The sequence below is a fragment of the Corythoichthys intestinalis genome, chromosome 1 (assembly GCF_030265065.1).
Source record: "Corythoichthys intestinalis isolate RoL2023-P3 chromosome 1, ASM3026506v1, whole genome shotgun sequence".
Taxonomy (NCBI): Eukaryota; Metazoa; Chordata; class Actinopteri; order Syngnathiformes; family Syngnathidae; genus Corythoichthys; species Corythoichthys intestinalis.
The window spans coordinates 32,769,945-32,786,074 of NC_080395.1; the positions used below are offsets into that span (position 1 = coordinate 32,769,945).

The 16,130-nt window shown below is 40.6% G+C and overlaps 1 protein-coding gene across 1 annotated transcript; it reads left to right on the forward strand.

The window, feature by feature from the left end:
- Nucleotides 1-1,181: 1,181 nt before the first annotated feature.
- Nucleotides 1,182-15,622, forward strand: cry5 (cryptochrome circadian regulator 5). Its single transcript, XM_057851337.1, has 11 exons — nucleotides 1,182-1,287; nucleotides 3,134-3,350; nucleotides 3,436-3,630; nucleotides 9,253-9,371; nucleotides 9,443-9,597; nucleotides 9,696-9,836; nucleotides 11,364-11,531; nucleotides 11,607-11,747; nucleotides 13,167-13,318; nucleotides 13,584-13,804; nucleotides 15,239-15,622. Exons 2-11 carry the CDS (start codon nucleotides 3,136-3,138, stop codon nucleotides 15,295-15,297), a joined length of 1,566 nt encoding a protein of 521 aa, XP_057707320.1. The 5' UTR covers nucleotides 1,182-1,287; nucleotides 3,134-3,135; the 3' UTR covers nucleotides 15,298-15,622.
- Nucleotides 15,623-16,130: the final 508 nt, after the last annotated feature.

Consider the following 16,130-nt stretch of genomic DNA (forward strand, 5'->3'; position numbering starts at 1 on the left):
TCAGAGTTTTACACAATGTAAAAAAACAATGATAACGTGAAGAATAAAAATTAATACACTCATGTAAAGCTGTGGGAACACGAGGGTCAAATGAAGAGGACACTGGGATACACTTATACATATACAATAGAGGTCCCTCTTAGCCAATTGGATGCCAGGAATGCTAGACAATATCCAATGGCAGAGCAGCTATAAGTATGTTACGTTCAGTAAATTCTGGGAGCTGCGAATACCAGCCATACTGTATTTTTGCGTTTCATATCCTGAAAAGTATTTTGTAACAAGAGGCAATATTTTCCCGTTGAGGCGTGTCTTCACCTGAAAATTCTGTATGTAGAGACATTCGTAAGTAGAGGTACCACTGAATAAAACATGCTTCAATGCACATGCTACCTAATGTAAGTAGTGTTGCTATCGTGATATGACTTTTCTTACCAGAGGACACCGTGTGAGGGGTGGCACCCAGCACCTGGAGGACATATGTTCCAGCAGACTAATGTTAGTAATGTGTAACCCAGTATCAGGACAAATCTCATGTGATAATGTTTGAATGGACATCCTACTTTTCATTTTTAGGATCGTTAATCCAGGAACCAACCATTTTATTTAACTGAATGGGTATGGGTTTGTGTGTATGCTTGGGTATGATCTTGTGAGTGATTTATGATTGTGCACTCTGTTACCTATCATCATAATAAAGTGACTATGCACCAGTGACTGCCATCATCCTTGACAACAGCTAGGGCATTATGTCCTATGCTAACTAAAACAAGACTAATGTGAACTGGAGTACAAAATGTTGGAGAGTATGGTAGTTAATGTCGTAGTTAAGGTGCTTTGGTATGGTACTGTTTGTTATTAATTTGATGTGTAAGCAAACTCGACTTTCAAAAAGGACCACGCTTGTAAAATACATCACTAAAAGTCAATTAGACATCATTTTATGGAGTAGCCTATGTGTTTTTGTCACTCCAATACAGCTAGCCACTACAGCACACTAGAAGCATCACTAAAATAGTCTACCGGTGTTCGGTTTGGCAGAACACCGGTAAATCCCGTTCGGGGGTTACTTCTCGTGTATTAGCTGCATTGTGGCAGCATCTAGTGGCTATTATGTATATCGCAGATGCTGCGAGTGTGGCTTCTATTGATGCCCCGCCTCTGTCACCCTCTGATTGGCTGCCACGTTTCCTGTTTCGTAACTCTTCAACGTGCGTTACCAAACAAACATTTAGCACGAGAAAGGAAGCATCTTTTCTGTTGGACGGAATTAATAAAACAATTGAGGTAAATTATTATTTTTCTATCGTGTACATTGCCATGCTTTTTTGGTGACCGTTGAAGTCGCGAAGTCGATGTGTTAGAAATGTTGTTTCCTGCACGAAAACGTGCACAGAAATTACTATGACTGCTACTGAGTTTTTGTGTACTGAGGAGTATTTTGGGCGAGGTAATTCTTTATCGGAGAAAAAATAAGAATTGACACACAGTAGCATGTAGGCTCCTACTCATCAGAAACCTCTGCTTAAATCTGAAAAGAATACTGTAGAATTATTTTCATTTATTATATCTAAGTTGAAGTTAATTTCACTGTTGTCAAATGAAGTAATCAAAACGTAGTTTTAGAAATGGTTAGGTCTACCTGAGGCGTCACTAGACCTAATACAATACCAGGGCACAGCCACTGGTGAGCGAGCAAACATTTCTATAATAAAGTCAGAAACAGCGTTTAAACTACATATTATCGAATTGTAACAAGTTTCTGTAAAAATAAAATAAAAAAAAAAAATAAAAAAAAAAACAAGCAAAAAAAAAAGTGACGTTGTTTGTTTGTTTGTCAGCCATCAGTATACAAAATCGAAATTGGGAAATCTGTTGCTGATAGTCAATCAACCTTTACTCATACTCATCATCTTCCATCTCTCCTTCATCTCTTTCAAAATTCTAATGCTCTACTTTGTCTGGACAGAAATGGGGATATATCACTATAACTGTTATGCAATTAATCAGGTGTTTCTGAACTAGTAGGTAATGACCTAAAAGTGGTTTATGTTCCCAAGGTGGGTTACCTAACTTACCTCTCTCATTCTTCCTTCTTTATTAGTCCTTGCTGCGAGCAAATAACTTTCTAAAATCCATTTGCAAGAGTATGCTGTTTGAGTCAAATCGAAACAAAAAATAATACATCTTGTTACAGATTGCAGCGACTGCAGTAACAAATAAAATGATTGTAAAATCTGGAAATTATGATGAGCACACAGACAAAACTGTTACAGGCTGTTACCCTAAGATAGGCAATGAATTCATACATATTGATTCTATTCATTTTTCTCATATAAACAAATAGCAATAGATAGCATCAGCATTGATACAGTTCAAATACCACATATCATATTAACACAATAATAGACAAAGCTATTGCGTGAGAGCCTCTCACTCACGTGATTTGCACATGGACCTTAATATTGATGCTGCATTCACATCTTTTTGGAGTAATCAAAAAATAATAATTCTTTATCACATGGTGTCTATAAAAAGCGGCAGTCACTCAACTTCTGATGTATCATTGGAGCATTAAATAGGCAACACTTCTTTGTTGCAAATAATGTTTTTATCCGTTACGACTTTACATCACATCAGAACGACTTTCCAACTTGGGTACTCAGATCTCCCGAAAAAAAATGAACACAGCATATCTCCCGAAGTTGGTTCGCGGAAGTATCAACTCATATGCCTGTCACAGTTATGTGCATAAATCACCATATTAAGGAACCATGTGTGCAGATTGTGTATATGGAGTGAATGGAGTAATATAACCATATTAAATATGTGCATTCTGTAGATTATGCTTTGTAGACTTAAAACTCTAAAGTATTATTAATTGTTTTTTTTTTTTTTTTTTTGTCCACCGGTGAAATTTATACTAGGGCACTGCAGATAAATATGTCTGGCGATGCCCGTGAGTTCTACTGTACACCACAGCAAAATAAAACTCTCAACCCTTTTAGTCGAAACTTTGCATAAATTACCAGACACTCCTTCTAGTGCAATGCAACAACTGTATTGAAGCTCATATCGTACAAGGGCACTGATTGTGGTTGGCTGAATGCATCTTTGCGTCCCGTTTCTGTAGTCATGGCTCACAGGTGCATCCACTGGTTCCGTAAAGGGCTGCGTCTGCACGACAACCCGGCATTGATGGCATCTCTGAAGGACTGCAAGGAGCTCTACCCGGTGTTCGTCCTTGACCCACACCTCTTTGACAATACAAGGGTGGGCATCAACCGCTGGAGGTTCCTCCTGGGGGCGCTCAAAGACTTGGACTGCAGCCTCAGACAGCTTAACTCTAGGTAGACTCATAATAGTCACACGTACCATGACCATGATCATAAAAAAATTATATACACAAATGTGTTTTTGTTCCTTCGCTTTCAGGCTGTTTGTTGTGAGAGGCAAACCAGAGGACATTTTCCCTAAGCTTTTCACCAAGTGGAAAATAACTAAGCTGACATATGAATATGACACAGAGCCGTACAGTGTGTCCCGCGACCAAAAGGTGACAGCTCTTGCCAAAGAACACAAAGTGGAGGTTGTCTACAAAGTGTCCCACACGCTTTATGACATAGACAGGTACTGTTTCTCAACTTTTTCTCCAGAAAGTATGGCAAAATTTTCTACATCTACTTAACATCCGTACGTCTTTGCCTTGTCGTACATTTAGTGCAGTGGTTCTTAACCTGGGTTCGATCGAACCCCAGGGGTTCGGTGAGTCAGCCTAAGGGGTTCGGTGAAGGTTAAGACATGCAGGCGCCCTATTTTTGGAAGCTGACAAAATCTCGGTAAAGTGGCATTTTAAAGTGCATGTGACACGAAAAAGCATGTTTATTTCATAATACATGCGGTATTTTATGCTCCTGAATGATATGGACCGCTTGGATGTGTGTGGAAGCGATCGCTATATTTATTTAGTTTTTTGAATCCCGCGCCATGAAAATGAGTGACTTCCGGCTTCGGTCTTGCATTGAGGAGGTGTACGGTAGAAGACCTCCTCTTCACTATACAGCGTACTGTTGTGTATGAGGACGAAGGATTCAACTGATTTTGCGGATTAATACGTTTATTTTTTGCATCACGCCAGCCAAACGGCTGCAGAAAAATCATTCTGTATGAGGGAGAGGCGTATGCGCCTTTTTGGAGTTTCAAAAGGTTCCCATTCACCGTGGATATTTACTGTGGGACCATTGGACTTACGAGGAAGTGAGTAAACATCTTGTTTTGTATTATGTCAAATAAGAATACAGCGATTACAAAGTAAACACTACAAACTTTCTTTAAATAAAGGACTACTTACGTTTGATCATTGATAGGCATGTAAAAAGCTCTCCTCGAGCACATTAGCTGCACAACAACTGCAGCCGCCGTCCTCCGGGGAACGAACTGTAAATTGCTCTCCGCCGGGCGGTTTGTCGATCCACGAAGACAATCGACAACCCAGTCGTCATGTCAATAAATCCAGGCTAGTTATGTGTGATTTTCCGCTTTGAAGACTTTGAAACATCACTCGGTTCGGGTTAGCATGTCGGCTAGCTGTCACGCCTTTTGGTTTGTTTACATTCTCTGAAGCCGGGGAAGGGAAATGACAAATGTCCGATTTAGGTGTCATAGAATATCGTTCGGGAGGTCCAACAGTAAAGGTGAAGTCGACAGTTTTGACCATTATGGAGTAATTTTGCCATGTCGTCCTGAATAAATGCATTTTTATTATTTCATAGTCCATTTAGCACAAGACTTATTTGTCATGACCATGCCATTTATTTAGCAATTGGGGAAAATACTTGGATAAAAAGAATATCCTGTAAAGATATTGAAGTAAAGAGACAGAAACAATGACATTTTGCAGCTCTCTTCGTCGCGTTTTCCACGTTGTGAATAGTTCCCCCTCGACGGGCTGACTGGTCCTTCTCAAGCCATTTATATAGCTATTGGGGAAAAATACTTGGATAAAAAGAATATCCTGTAAAAATACTGGAGTAGAGAGACTGAAACGATGACATTTTGCGGCTCTCTTCGTCGTGTTTTCCTCGTTCTGAATAATTCCCCCTCAATGGGCTGAATAGTAAAACCGATGAGCCCAGTCCACCGCTGTCGTCATCCACCTGTTGGGGATGCTAAAGCCCTATAATGGTAGGCGTGGCTAACCGGCAGATTAAAAGACTAATTTCTCGTCATGTGCGCTTTGCTAAATTGTTGTATATAGTCGAATCGTCTCAAAATATGATTCTAATTCACATAATAATGCCATTTAAGACTTTTTTTTTCTCGTGTCGTATGCTCTTTAAACTAGGTTTTTGACTGGGTAGTCCCCAATTTACAGGCTATATTCCAAATATTCAACTGCTCGTCCTCTATCTGATGGGAGGAGATACTGGTTTGCTCAGTGGAAGGTTGACTCTCACTTGGTATGAGGAAGTACAACAGACCTATGGGTGACGTGCACTGCGTTGACATTTAAAAATTTGCATCATCTTTTACACCATGAAAATGGTATGTGAGGTAAGGATGCGATAGAATGACAATGTCGACATGAATACAAAAGTAAAAACAATGTGAAATGAATCAGGTTTAAATTTATTTTCCAATGTGAAAAGGAAATCAAATGTATAAATTAATTGTAAATTAACACTGTTTATTGGATTTGTGATTCATGTTTTTTATTAACATAATGACTTTGTGTACAAATTTGGCGATCATTATCATTTGAAATGTAAACATGACAGAAACTGTACGGTCAATGTTAATGCAACCAAGCAGGTTTAATGTTGAACAATTTAAGATACATTAACACAATTTGAATGAAAAGTTCTAAGATACCGTAATTTCCCGAATATAGGGCGCACCCGTGTATAATGCGCACCCCAAATTTACTTGTAAAATCCAGGGGAAATTATTGTGCCCGTTTATAACGCGCACCCTGATTTTAGCTTGAAAGATACATCTCCTGGATGCACTGGGACACATCATCAGTGATGTATCTAGGATTCATTGAGTGTTTCGGGTCTCGCAACATCAGACACCCTCGTCCTAGTGACCCAGCCGGGGTGGATCAAGTCCCGGCTTGTGTCCCAGTAGCAACCCACGGATCTGCCCTCTTCAACCACAACCACCTTGTGGCTTTCTCTGCAGCTTCACTTGCAGACTGAATGGCCCTTTTCTTGGCCACCCCTGTGATTCCCAGCCGGTCAAGGACTTTACAGAGGGAGCGTCCTGCGAAGCCTCGACAGCCGACTTCTATGGGCTCATAGAAAGTCCTCCAGCCCCTTCCCCTGCACTCCTCCACTAGTTCCTGATACTTGGCCCGTTTCCTCTCGTTGGCCTCCTCAATCCGCTCCTCCCAGGGCACGGTAAGTTCCAGCATGATCAGGTGTTTTGAAGCCTCTGAGAGGATGATCATGTCTGGCCGAAGCGATGTTGTTGCTATGTGCTGGGGGAACCTCAGCTGTTTTCCCAGGTCAACGTGGAGCTTCCAGTCAGGGGCTGTGTGGAGGAGTCCTGTTGTTATCTTTGGACGTGCACGGGGTCTCTCTCCAGCTTTGATGAAGGAGATGGCCTTCTTTGGAGCATGATGGTGTTTGCTAGAGCTGATGGCGGTGGCTATACTCTCGGCAACTGCTTTCAGTACCTGGTCGTGGCGCCAGCGGTAGCGACCATCAGCCAGGGACTTTGGGCAGCTGCTGAGGAGATGTTCCAGGGAGCCTCTCCCGGAGCAAAGGGAGCAGGAGGGTGTCTCGCTCTTCCCCCACACATGGAGGTTTGCTGGGCTGGGGAGGGAATCGTAGACTGCCGCTACGAGGAACCGGACACGGTGGAGGTCTGCCTGCATGATGTTCGACCAGGTAACTTTGCGCTGCAAAGTGCCCTCCCATCTTGTCCATGCTCCCTGTTGCCGGAGTCCCAATGCCCTGCCCACTCGCTCTTCCTCCAGGCCTGCACGGACCTCCTCCTGGAGTAGATGTTGTCTTTCCTTGCCCCGAGCCTGGCTGACCTGGGTCTTTGGGATGTAGCCCAATCCAGCTCTCCCTGTTGCCACAGTCCCAACCAGTGCCTTTTGCCTAAGGCGTGACTCAGCCACCTCCACTGCCTTTTCTGCCTTCCACTTCCTTCCTGTCCTCACTTCAATGCCGGCTGATGACACCTTGCCGTCCCTGGATTCTCTGTACTGTAGGGCTTCTCTTGTGCGTGCCACCTTGAATTCTTCAGTGAGCCCACTGAAGGGCAGCTGCAGGTTGTTGCTAGTCCCGTACAGGGCAGCGCTGTTGAGGCTGCGAGGAAGACCCAGCCATTTCCGCAGAAAGCTGCTGATCTTCCTTTCAAAGGATTCCACCGTCGTTACTGGGACTGCATAGACGAGGAGAGGCCACAGGATTCTGGGAAGGATGGAGTGCTGGTAGATCCAGGCTTTGAATCTGCCAGGCAGGCCAGACTTGTCCACCTTGCCGAGCCAACCACCAAGCTCTTCAGTAGACCTCCGGATAGCAGCAGAGTCCTTCAGGCTGGAGTCAAAGAGCTTTCCCAGGCTCTTGACTGGTTGCTCCGTTATCGATGGAATCACGGTTCCTGAGATTGAGCACCAATAAAAAGAAGAATACAAGAAAACAGAGCTCGTGTACGGATACAGAAATGTCATTTTACTGACTGGTAAAACACAGCACAAGAGTAGCACATTGGTAGTTCAAAACATTACCGCAAACTGACAATATTTACGGTAATAATATGATTTGACAACTTCTCCAACATACCAGAATCAAGGAGAAAACAAAACAGATGTGACTTTTCTTTTAAAGGCTGCTGTATAACTTTCTCGTTTCATCATGATGAATAAATGTTTCTTCCATGGATTGATACGGTAAAATAAAAGTGGGGACTGAAGTCAGAAAACGTAAAAAGTGCATCGCTGTGGACTGTAACAAGTGGAACGTTATTTGGGTTTGAGTTTCCCGAGGGACAGATATAGTTGACGGACACAGGATCTCTGTGTTGTGTTACGTTTGTTATGGTCCGAGTTGCCGAGTTGCAATAAACGTTGACCTTTAATGAGTTCAAGAAACTAAATTCTGGGCTTTATGAAGAGTGAAAAAAGCAGAATTCAACACAGACGAAATCATTCGACCAATCAGTGTGGTATTACCGAAACAAAATGGTGACGTCATGTACCGTAATGATCGGCAACGGATCGACGCATACGTTTTCTTCAGCACAACATGGCCGTGTCAATAAAAAAAATCTGTCTTTAGATATATATTGTGACCGCATACGAGGTAGGCCTGGCCAGGAAGGAGCTTGTGACGCCAAGGTGTCCGATCAAACAGTTCTTTAATCAGAAAAAACAGCGGGTTTCCCCAAAAGAAAAAGGCCGAAATGTGGCACAAACAGTAACAAAGCAAACAATCAACTAAAATGTCTCAAAAATGGCAACTTAGGTCTGTTTTCATCAAAATACTAAAATGTCTTAAAAATGGCAACTTAGGTCTGTTCTCAAAATACTTTCTTCCAAGTCTCTCTGTCAATCTCCTTCCGCCTTCCCCTTCGCTTCATCTGGTCGTCTTTCATGTTGTCCTCCAGGCCAGCTGCAATTAGGTGGCTGAAGCAGCCACACCTGGATGCGTTGTTGCGGCATGCTGGGAAGTGTAGTCTTTGGGCTGGCGGCCATTTTGACTTGATTCTTGAGCTCTGGAAAAGGAATGTAACGGCCCTCCACTACCTGTCCCTGACTGATGTCACAATATGTAATAAATATATATTTCTGTCTCCATTCATGTACCCGTGTATTATGCGCACCCATGATTTTACACGTTGATTTTGGGGGGAAAAAAGTGTGCGTTATATTCGGGAAATTACGGTATGCAGATTGGGCCAGTCTTGCTTTAGTGGTCTGATGATGCTGAAGGCATAAAGATAAAAAGATACAGTTTGGTCTGTTTTAAAAAAATGCTGTCTAAATGACTAGGAATTTGAATGGAAATTCACTTCGGTTTTAGCTTGCTAGCTTTGATATATTAATTTTGAATTGTTAAAAAAAACAACAACAAAAAAACACAAGATTTTTCTAATTCCAAAAGGTTCGGTGAATGCACGTGTAAAACTCATTGGGGTTCCGTAGCTTCAGCAAGGTTAAGAACCACTGATTTAGTGTCTTTAAACTTACTGTAAATGTAATGCAATAACAAATAGTTGCCACCTGCTGTGTTTTCCCAGAATAATAGAGGAGAATAACGGGAAAGCCCCCCTCACATACAACCGCATGCAGACATTAGTGAAGACCATCGGGCACCCAAAGAGACCAATCCTCGCTCCCACTGAAGAGGACATGAATGGTATGTGACTATTTTTAGCTGTCATATTGTTTTCATGGGATAAATAGAGCATTGTTAACATTCGCTCTAAGGTGTGAAGACCCCTTATTCAGAGGATGATGAAAACCAATACAGCATCCCGTCTGTGGGTGAGCTCGGTCATGACTTATCGAAACTTGGAGAGGAGCCTTTCCCAGGAGGAGAACAAGAAGCGTTGAGGCGACTGGAGGAAAATATGAAAAAAACTGTAATTCTTGTATTTGTTGTTTTTCCATCTTCTTGACTTCCAAACTCACATTTTCTTTAAGGTTGTTAATATGAAATAAATATCCTTTTTTCCTACAGGGATGGGTGTGCAGTTTTGAGAAACCTCAGACATCTCCCAACTCTTTGAGCCCAAGCACCACGGTCCTTAGCCCCTACGTCACCTTTGGGTGCTTGTCGGCACGCACCTTCTGGTGGAGGCTGACCGAAGTTTACAAAGGAGTGAGTGTTATTATGATAAAAGTAAAAATGCGCAGGATACTTTGCTTTAAAGCCTGGGTTTTTTATATAACAAAGGTACACCGATCAGGGCCAATTTCATACATTTTGAAAGATCGGTGATTCTGTCTTGCATCAAATTAGCCACGTTAGCCCGCTAGCATTTGGTTGCAGACATTCATGGTCATTAATAAGAGCAAATAAGTGCACTTGTACAGTATTTTCATACTTTTACGACCAGATTGTTCTGCTGCCACTAGATGGGCTCATCACGCTTTCTTTTCTTTGTGAGTGGATTCAGTCAGATAATAACTTGTTTATTGTATGCTCACATTTTGCTCACATTAAGACTTTTCCAGGGTATAACGGTAGTAGTTCTCTTTTACAGAAATTAATTAGACAATTTCCTTAACTTTGAGATTTTCTTTTTGTAAGGTAAAATGCATTTAGAATTTTTTCAGTCATTTTTTAGAGTAATACTGAATGAACGGTCTTGGTTCACAGGTTCTGTCAATCACTCTGTCATTTCATCATCTGTCATTTCAATCATTCTATCAATTCACACGTTCATCAATGTTTTATAATAATACAAGATTGATTGTAATACAGTAGTATCTCTAAATGCGAAGTTAATTCATTCCAGGACCTTGTTTTTAAATCGAAATGGCGGTGTGACGAGCAGGATTTTCCCATAAGAATACATTACAATTCCATTAATTCGTTCCACAGCCTGAAAATCTATTCTAAATCCTTAGTAAATACTGCTGGTAATTACAAATGGCAATTACACATAGCAAAACAAATGAATTATAAATACAAATCGCAGTAATGAGAATAATAATACGTGGAAAAAAAAAAAAAAAAAAAAAAGTTTTTATTGTCAATAAATTGTAATAAAAATTGGAATAAAACTGTATAATAATAATAATTTCTGGAATATGTAACGAATCGGGTTCTAATTTGGCGGATGTTTTTTGCGTGCTGTACCTGAACGCACCGCGTGGCTGACGTGACAGTGAGATAGTGCGTTAAAGATTTTACTTTCTCTTTTAATGTTTTGTTGTTGTTGACAACTTGGCGTCAACTGCGGCGGACAGTAAGCATGTTGTGTTGCACAGGTTCTGAAATAAACGATTAAAAACCTGACAAAGCTGGCGATTTCTTTGGAGATGTTACCAAGATAATTATTGTCACCTTAACTTATAAAGACTGGCAAACGCAGGTTAGAGGACGACCGTCGAGATGGTAGACATTCCACGGCCGTATTGTCGAGCCAGTTCTCGGACAAGCACTAACCTGTAGAGACAAATGGCGAGTCAGATTTTACGTCGGATGTCGAAAAGATTGTGTGTCGAAGCGATCGTATGTCGAGGTACCACTGTATATACTAGTATATATTATATGACAGATGCATGCTGTTTTGATAAAAATAGAGATTGGCAGGTCAGGCTTTTCAAAAATCAGTGATCGGTAATCAGGCAGAAAATTGTGAGGTGCACTTCTAATTAAGGTTTTTCTCACCCACCCTAGAAAAAACATTCCGATCCACCAGTGTCTCTACATGGACAGTTACTGTGGCGAGAGTTCTTCTACACAGCCAGTGTGGGAGTCCCCAACTTTAACAAAATGGAGGGCAACCCTGTATGCACTCAGGTGGACTGGGACACAAACAATGAATACCTAACTGCATGGCGAGAGGTATGACAATCGCGTCATGTGTTGATGATGTAACTACACCATCACTTCTCTATGACGGCCTTTATTTTGAAAAAGGCACGAACCGGTTTCCCCTTCATTGACGCTATCATGACGCAACTAAGACAAGAAGGATGGATTCATCATCTTGCTAGGCACGCTGTAGCCTGCTTCCTCACCAGAGGAGACCTGTGGATCAGCTGGGAGGAAGGTCAAAAGGTAAACATATGAAGCTAGATTTTATCTGTATTTGAGCTAAATGTTGTTGTTCTTAGAAGAAAGGAAGGTGTCATTAACCATTAATCTAATCTAATTAATAAACCTGTCATTATCTGGGTCTTAGACCCACAGAGTGTTATTCTGGGTTTTTTTTTTTCAAATGGGATTTCTTCGGCGCGCCGCAGAGCCCGAACCGTTTGACCGATCGGCACCGTTGAAAATATCGAAACGACCGGAATTTTACTGCAACGCAGGAAATGTCTTGAACGACCCCGAAAATGTTTCCGTAAGGCCGTAAACGTCGATTTTTCACCGATTTTTTGGAGGGGGAAAAAAAAAAAAAAAAACTTTTCAAAATGTATCTAGTCCTACAATTTTTGACAAAATCACATAGTTTGGACATCAAAAATTCTGGGACGGTGAGGGGCATAAAAGTTGTTTACAGAATTTGGAAAAAATTTACGGTTACCCGGAAATTTGCCAAAAACTTTCCCATTCATTTTTAATGGGATGCAACGTTCAAATTTCCCATTCACTTCCAATGGATTTTCCAATGGAATGTACATTGAATTGATGTCATTGATCACCATGTATGTCGAATCTATTGATGCCAATGTACTTTGATTCTGTTGACACATATGTAAGTCGATGTCATTGACGGCCATGGACGTCCAAATTTCCCATTCATTTCCAATGGCATTAACATTGCATTAGACCAATTTAAATGGGTCCAGTTGACAGCCATGTATGTCAATTCTATTGATGCCAATGTAATTGGATTCCATTGACGCATATGGATGTCGATGTCATTGACGGCCATGGACGTCCAAATTTCCAATTCATTTTCAATGGCATTTACTTTGTTCAATGCCCTTGACGGCCATGTTTGTCGATTTCTATTGATGCCAATATACTTGGATTCCGTTGACGCAATTGTAAGTCAATGCCATTGACGCAATTGTAAGTCAATGCCATTGACGGCCATGGACGTCCAAATTACCCATTTATTTTCAATGGCAAACAAACAAGTGTCCCCAAATCAACAGGAAATGACCAGATATGACTGGGGCACACCCCCCAAATGACCTGATATGACCAGGACACGCCCCCCAAATGTCCACAAATGACCTGTTATGACCAGGACGTGTCCCCCAAGTATCCCCAAATCAACAGGAAGTGAACTGATATTGTCCCCGAAATATCTCCAAACCAACCTGGGTGGGGCTAAGATCTATATCTCCGCACAGCAAAGACCCAGAGTAATTTATTTGTATTAATAGGACACTCATTAGCTATCATTGACCGCGCTAGACGTTCAATTCATTTTGACTGGAAGGGGACGAATGAATGAATGTTAAGGGCTAGAAATGAGGGAAACATTCTTCCTTTCTCTTTGTTTGTTCCTATTTATTACTTAAGGTATTTGAGGAGTTGCTGTTGGATGGCGACTGGGCCCTCAATGCAGGCAACTGGCAGTGGCTCTCTGCTAGTACCTTTTTCCACCAGTATTTCAGGGTTTACTCTCCTGTGGCGTTTGGCAAAAAGACGGACAAAAACGGCGACTACATCAAGTAAGACTGTCCATAAATCCTTCCATCCACTCGTTCATCTGTTCTTATATAGAGCTGGGGTTGCAAGTGACAATTGGAGCCTTTAATGGACCTAAAATGCATGTTTTTGGGAATGTGGGAGGATGTCAGGGATATCCATAGAGAACTCAAGCAAGCTCCATGAACCCCAAAATCCAGAAATGTTTGGCAGACATGCTAACCAGTAGTTCATCATGGTGTAAAACTATTACCATAAGCATTTTGCTCATCTCTTCAATCTTGGCAGGAAATACCTTCCCATCCTGAAGAAGTTTCCCTCTCAGTACATCTACGAACCTTGGAAAGCACCAGGCAGTGTGCAAAAAGCAGCAGGATGCATTGTGGGTAAAGATTATCCCCGTCCCATAGTGGAGCACGAAGTTATCAGTAAGAAGAACATACAGAGGATGAAGTTGGCATACGCCAAGAGGTCTGGCAACACCGATGAATCACCTAGCAAGAAGCAAGGTGCTTAAAATAATTTATATACTACACTTTGAGAAAATAATTTAACCTGTATTTAACTATAAAATTGGGAAAATGTAACTTAAAAAGATACAGAAAATTAGTTCAGTGAACATTAAAGGCATGCGCAATTTGCTTTTTCTTTGGCTTCCCACAAATTTTGTTTTTGACGCAAATTGGAAAATCCAAGCGCACCAGTGTCATCACCTAATATCAAAAATTTTATGAGTGGTGTTTTTTCTTTTATATATGTATATTTACAGGGTTAAAATTGTAACGTGTTGTTGGTCTTACAACTTAGCTGTAGGGGACTTATAAGGTACACTTTATTAATGGTTGACAAAGTTAAAATGTACAGTACTTTAAATCTTCGAATGATCATTTTTCCTTCTTTTTTTTTGTATTTATAAGTTATTAATTAATATTCTTGTAATAAATATAGTAATTTAATACAGTGGTACCTCTACATATGAAGTTAATTCGTTCCAGGACCTTGTTTAAAAGTCGAAATGGTCGTATGTCGAGAAGGATTTTCCCATAAGAATACATTATAATTCCATTAATTCGTTCCACACCCCGAAAACCTACACTAAATCCTTAATAGATACTGCTAGTACTATTACAAATGGCAATTAAACATCGCAAAACAAATAACTTATTGATAAAAACCGGAATAAGAGAATAATAATAATTCCTGTAATAATATAACTAATCGGGTTCTAATGTGGCAGACATGTTTTGCGTGCTCTACCTGAACACACCACACAGAGAGAGGTGCAGTTAAGATTTTACTTTCTCTTTTAATGTTTTGTTGTCAGTGTCAACTGGGGCGGACAGTAGGTGTGCTGTGTTGCACAAGTTCTGAAACAAATTGATAAAAACCTGAAGTAGCTGGCGATTTCTTTGGTGATGTTACCACAATAAAAATTGTCACCTTATAAAAAATGGCGAACGAAGGTCCAAGGAGAACTGTTGTGATCGTAGACATTCTACGGCCGTATTGTTGAGCCAGTTCATGGATGCGCAGCCCACGCTCATATTTTGCTAGCATTCCTCATCTTCATATCAATGGTAAGCATCACCTTTTTCCTTTTACACCACCTGCGCTAACCTTCTTGGAACCTGTGATGATTTCTCTGACAAGAAATCTGCCGTGCGTAGGTCTGCGGCGCTGTCATTTCGTCGTATTCCTAGCATGTCGTCGGATGTACAAACAAATAGCAAGTCAAATATTACGTCGGATGTCGAAAAGATCGCGTGTCGAAGCGATCGTGCGTCGAGGTACCACTGTACATTAAAAGAAATAGTGGAAAAGTCTTTTTTTCATTTGTAATTAGATTAGATTGTTCCGGTGTACCTTATGAAGTGATCAGCGTATGTAGTTAAACAGTTTTTAGAAATGCTAATAGTATTGTATTTTTACTCTTTGTCTTGCAGGTGTGAAACGCACGGCGCCCTCTGTTGTCGAAATGTTGAAGAAGAAAGAAAAGAAATGAGTCAAGCTAATACAGTTCTACATTTTTGCCTATTTTTTATGGTTAACTATTGTTTGGCTAGGTTGTTTAATTGCATGTTTTAAATTTTTAAATGATGCCTCTTCGCCACAGCTTGGAATAGCAAGTAAAAAGGTGCTTTGATACTGCACAGTGAGAGTGTTACATTTGCTTAAATTCTTCCCATACTGTAATGTTTTTATTGATATTTGTATTAAAATCACTTGCGTATTTCTACCATGTTACTTAAGGTAATGGAAGTGATCATTTTATTCTGCTCAATTTATTTATTTGAAACCTTCTCCAAGTACCTCTAGAGAACGCAGTAACTCTACTAAGTTAACTAAAATGTCAAATAATTGTTCCAACATAATCTATTGAATTTATTGGACACTAGATGTCATCATCATCTCATAAATTGAGAACTACTTGGCTACCGATTAATGTGAAGGGCTGCCAGTTTGATACATGCTTCTGAAATAACACATTTGCACATATTACCTTTTACATTTGCACGTTACATTTTATTATGCGTCACATTAATTTGTAATCCAAGACAGAATGAGTGGACGAGAAAATTGGTACTCCGTAAAAATCCCAATGATAATAAATACACAACACAAAAATTACACCTAACTAGGTGGGAAACATATATGCAAAACAATTTCTAAAAATCACTTTAAACCATAGGCGGAGTTTGACTTTTGGGGCAGGAGGGGCACAACATGTTGATGAACCCGAAACGCAGTGTCAACAATAAAATTAACTTACAAGAATATTTATAATAATAAGTTGAAAATTAGCGTTTTTTGTTTAACATCATTCTTGGGGGGGAA

Excerpts from the sequence above, each read along its gene's own strand:
- cry5 (XM_057851337.1), top strand. The coding sequence starts at position 3,136 with ATGGCTCACAGGTGCATCCACTGGTTCCGTAAAGGGCTGCGTCTGCAC. Across the intron at positions 13,319-13,583 it reads AAAAACGGCGACTACATCAA|GAAATACCTTCCCATCCTGA; the intron begins GTAAGACTGTCC and ends CAATCTTGGCAG. Across the intron at positions 13,805-15,238 it reads ATCACCTAGCAAGAAGCAAG|GTGTGAAACGCACGGCGCCC; the intron begins GTGCTTAAAATA and ends TTTGTCTTGCAG.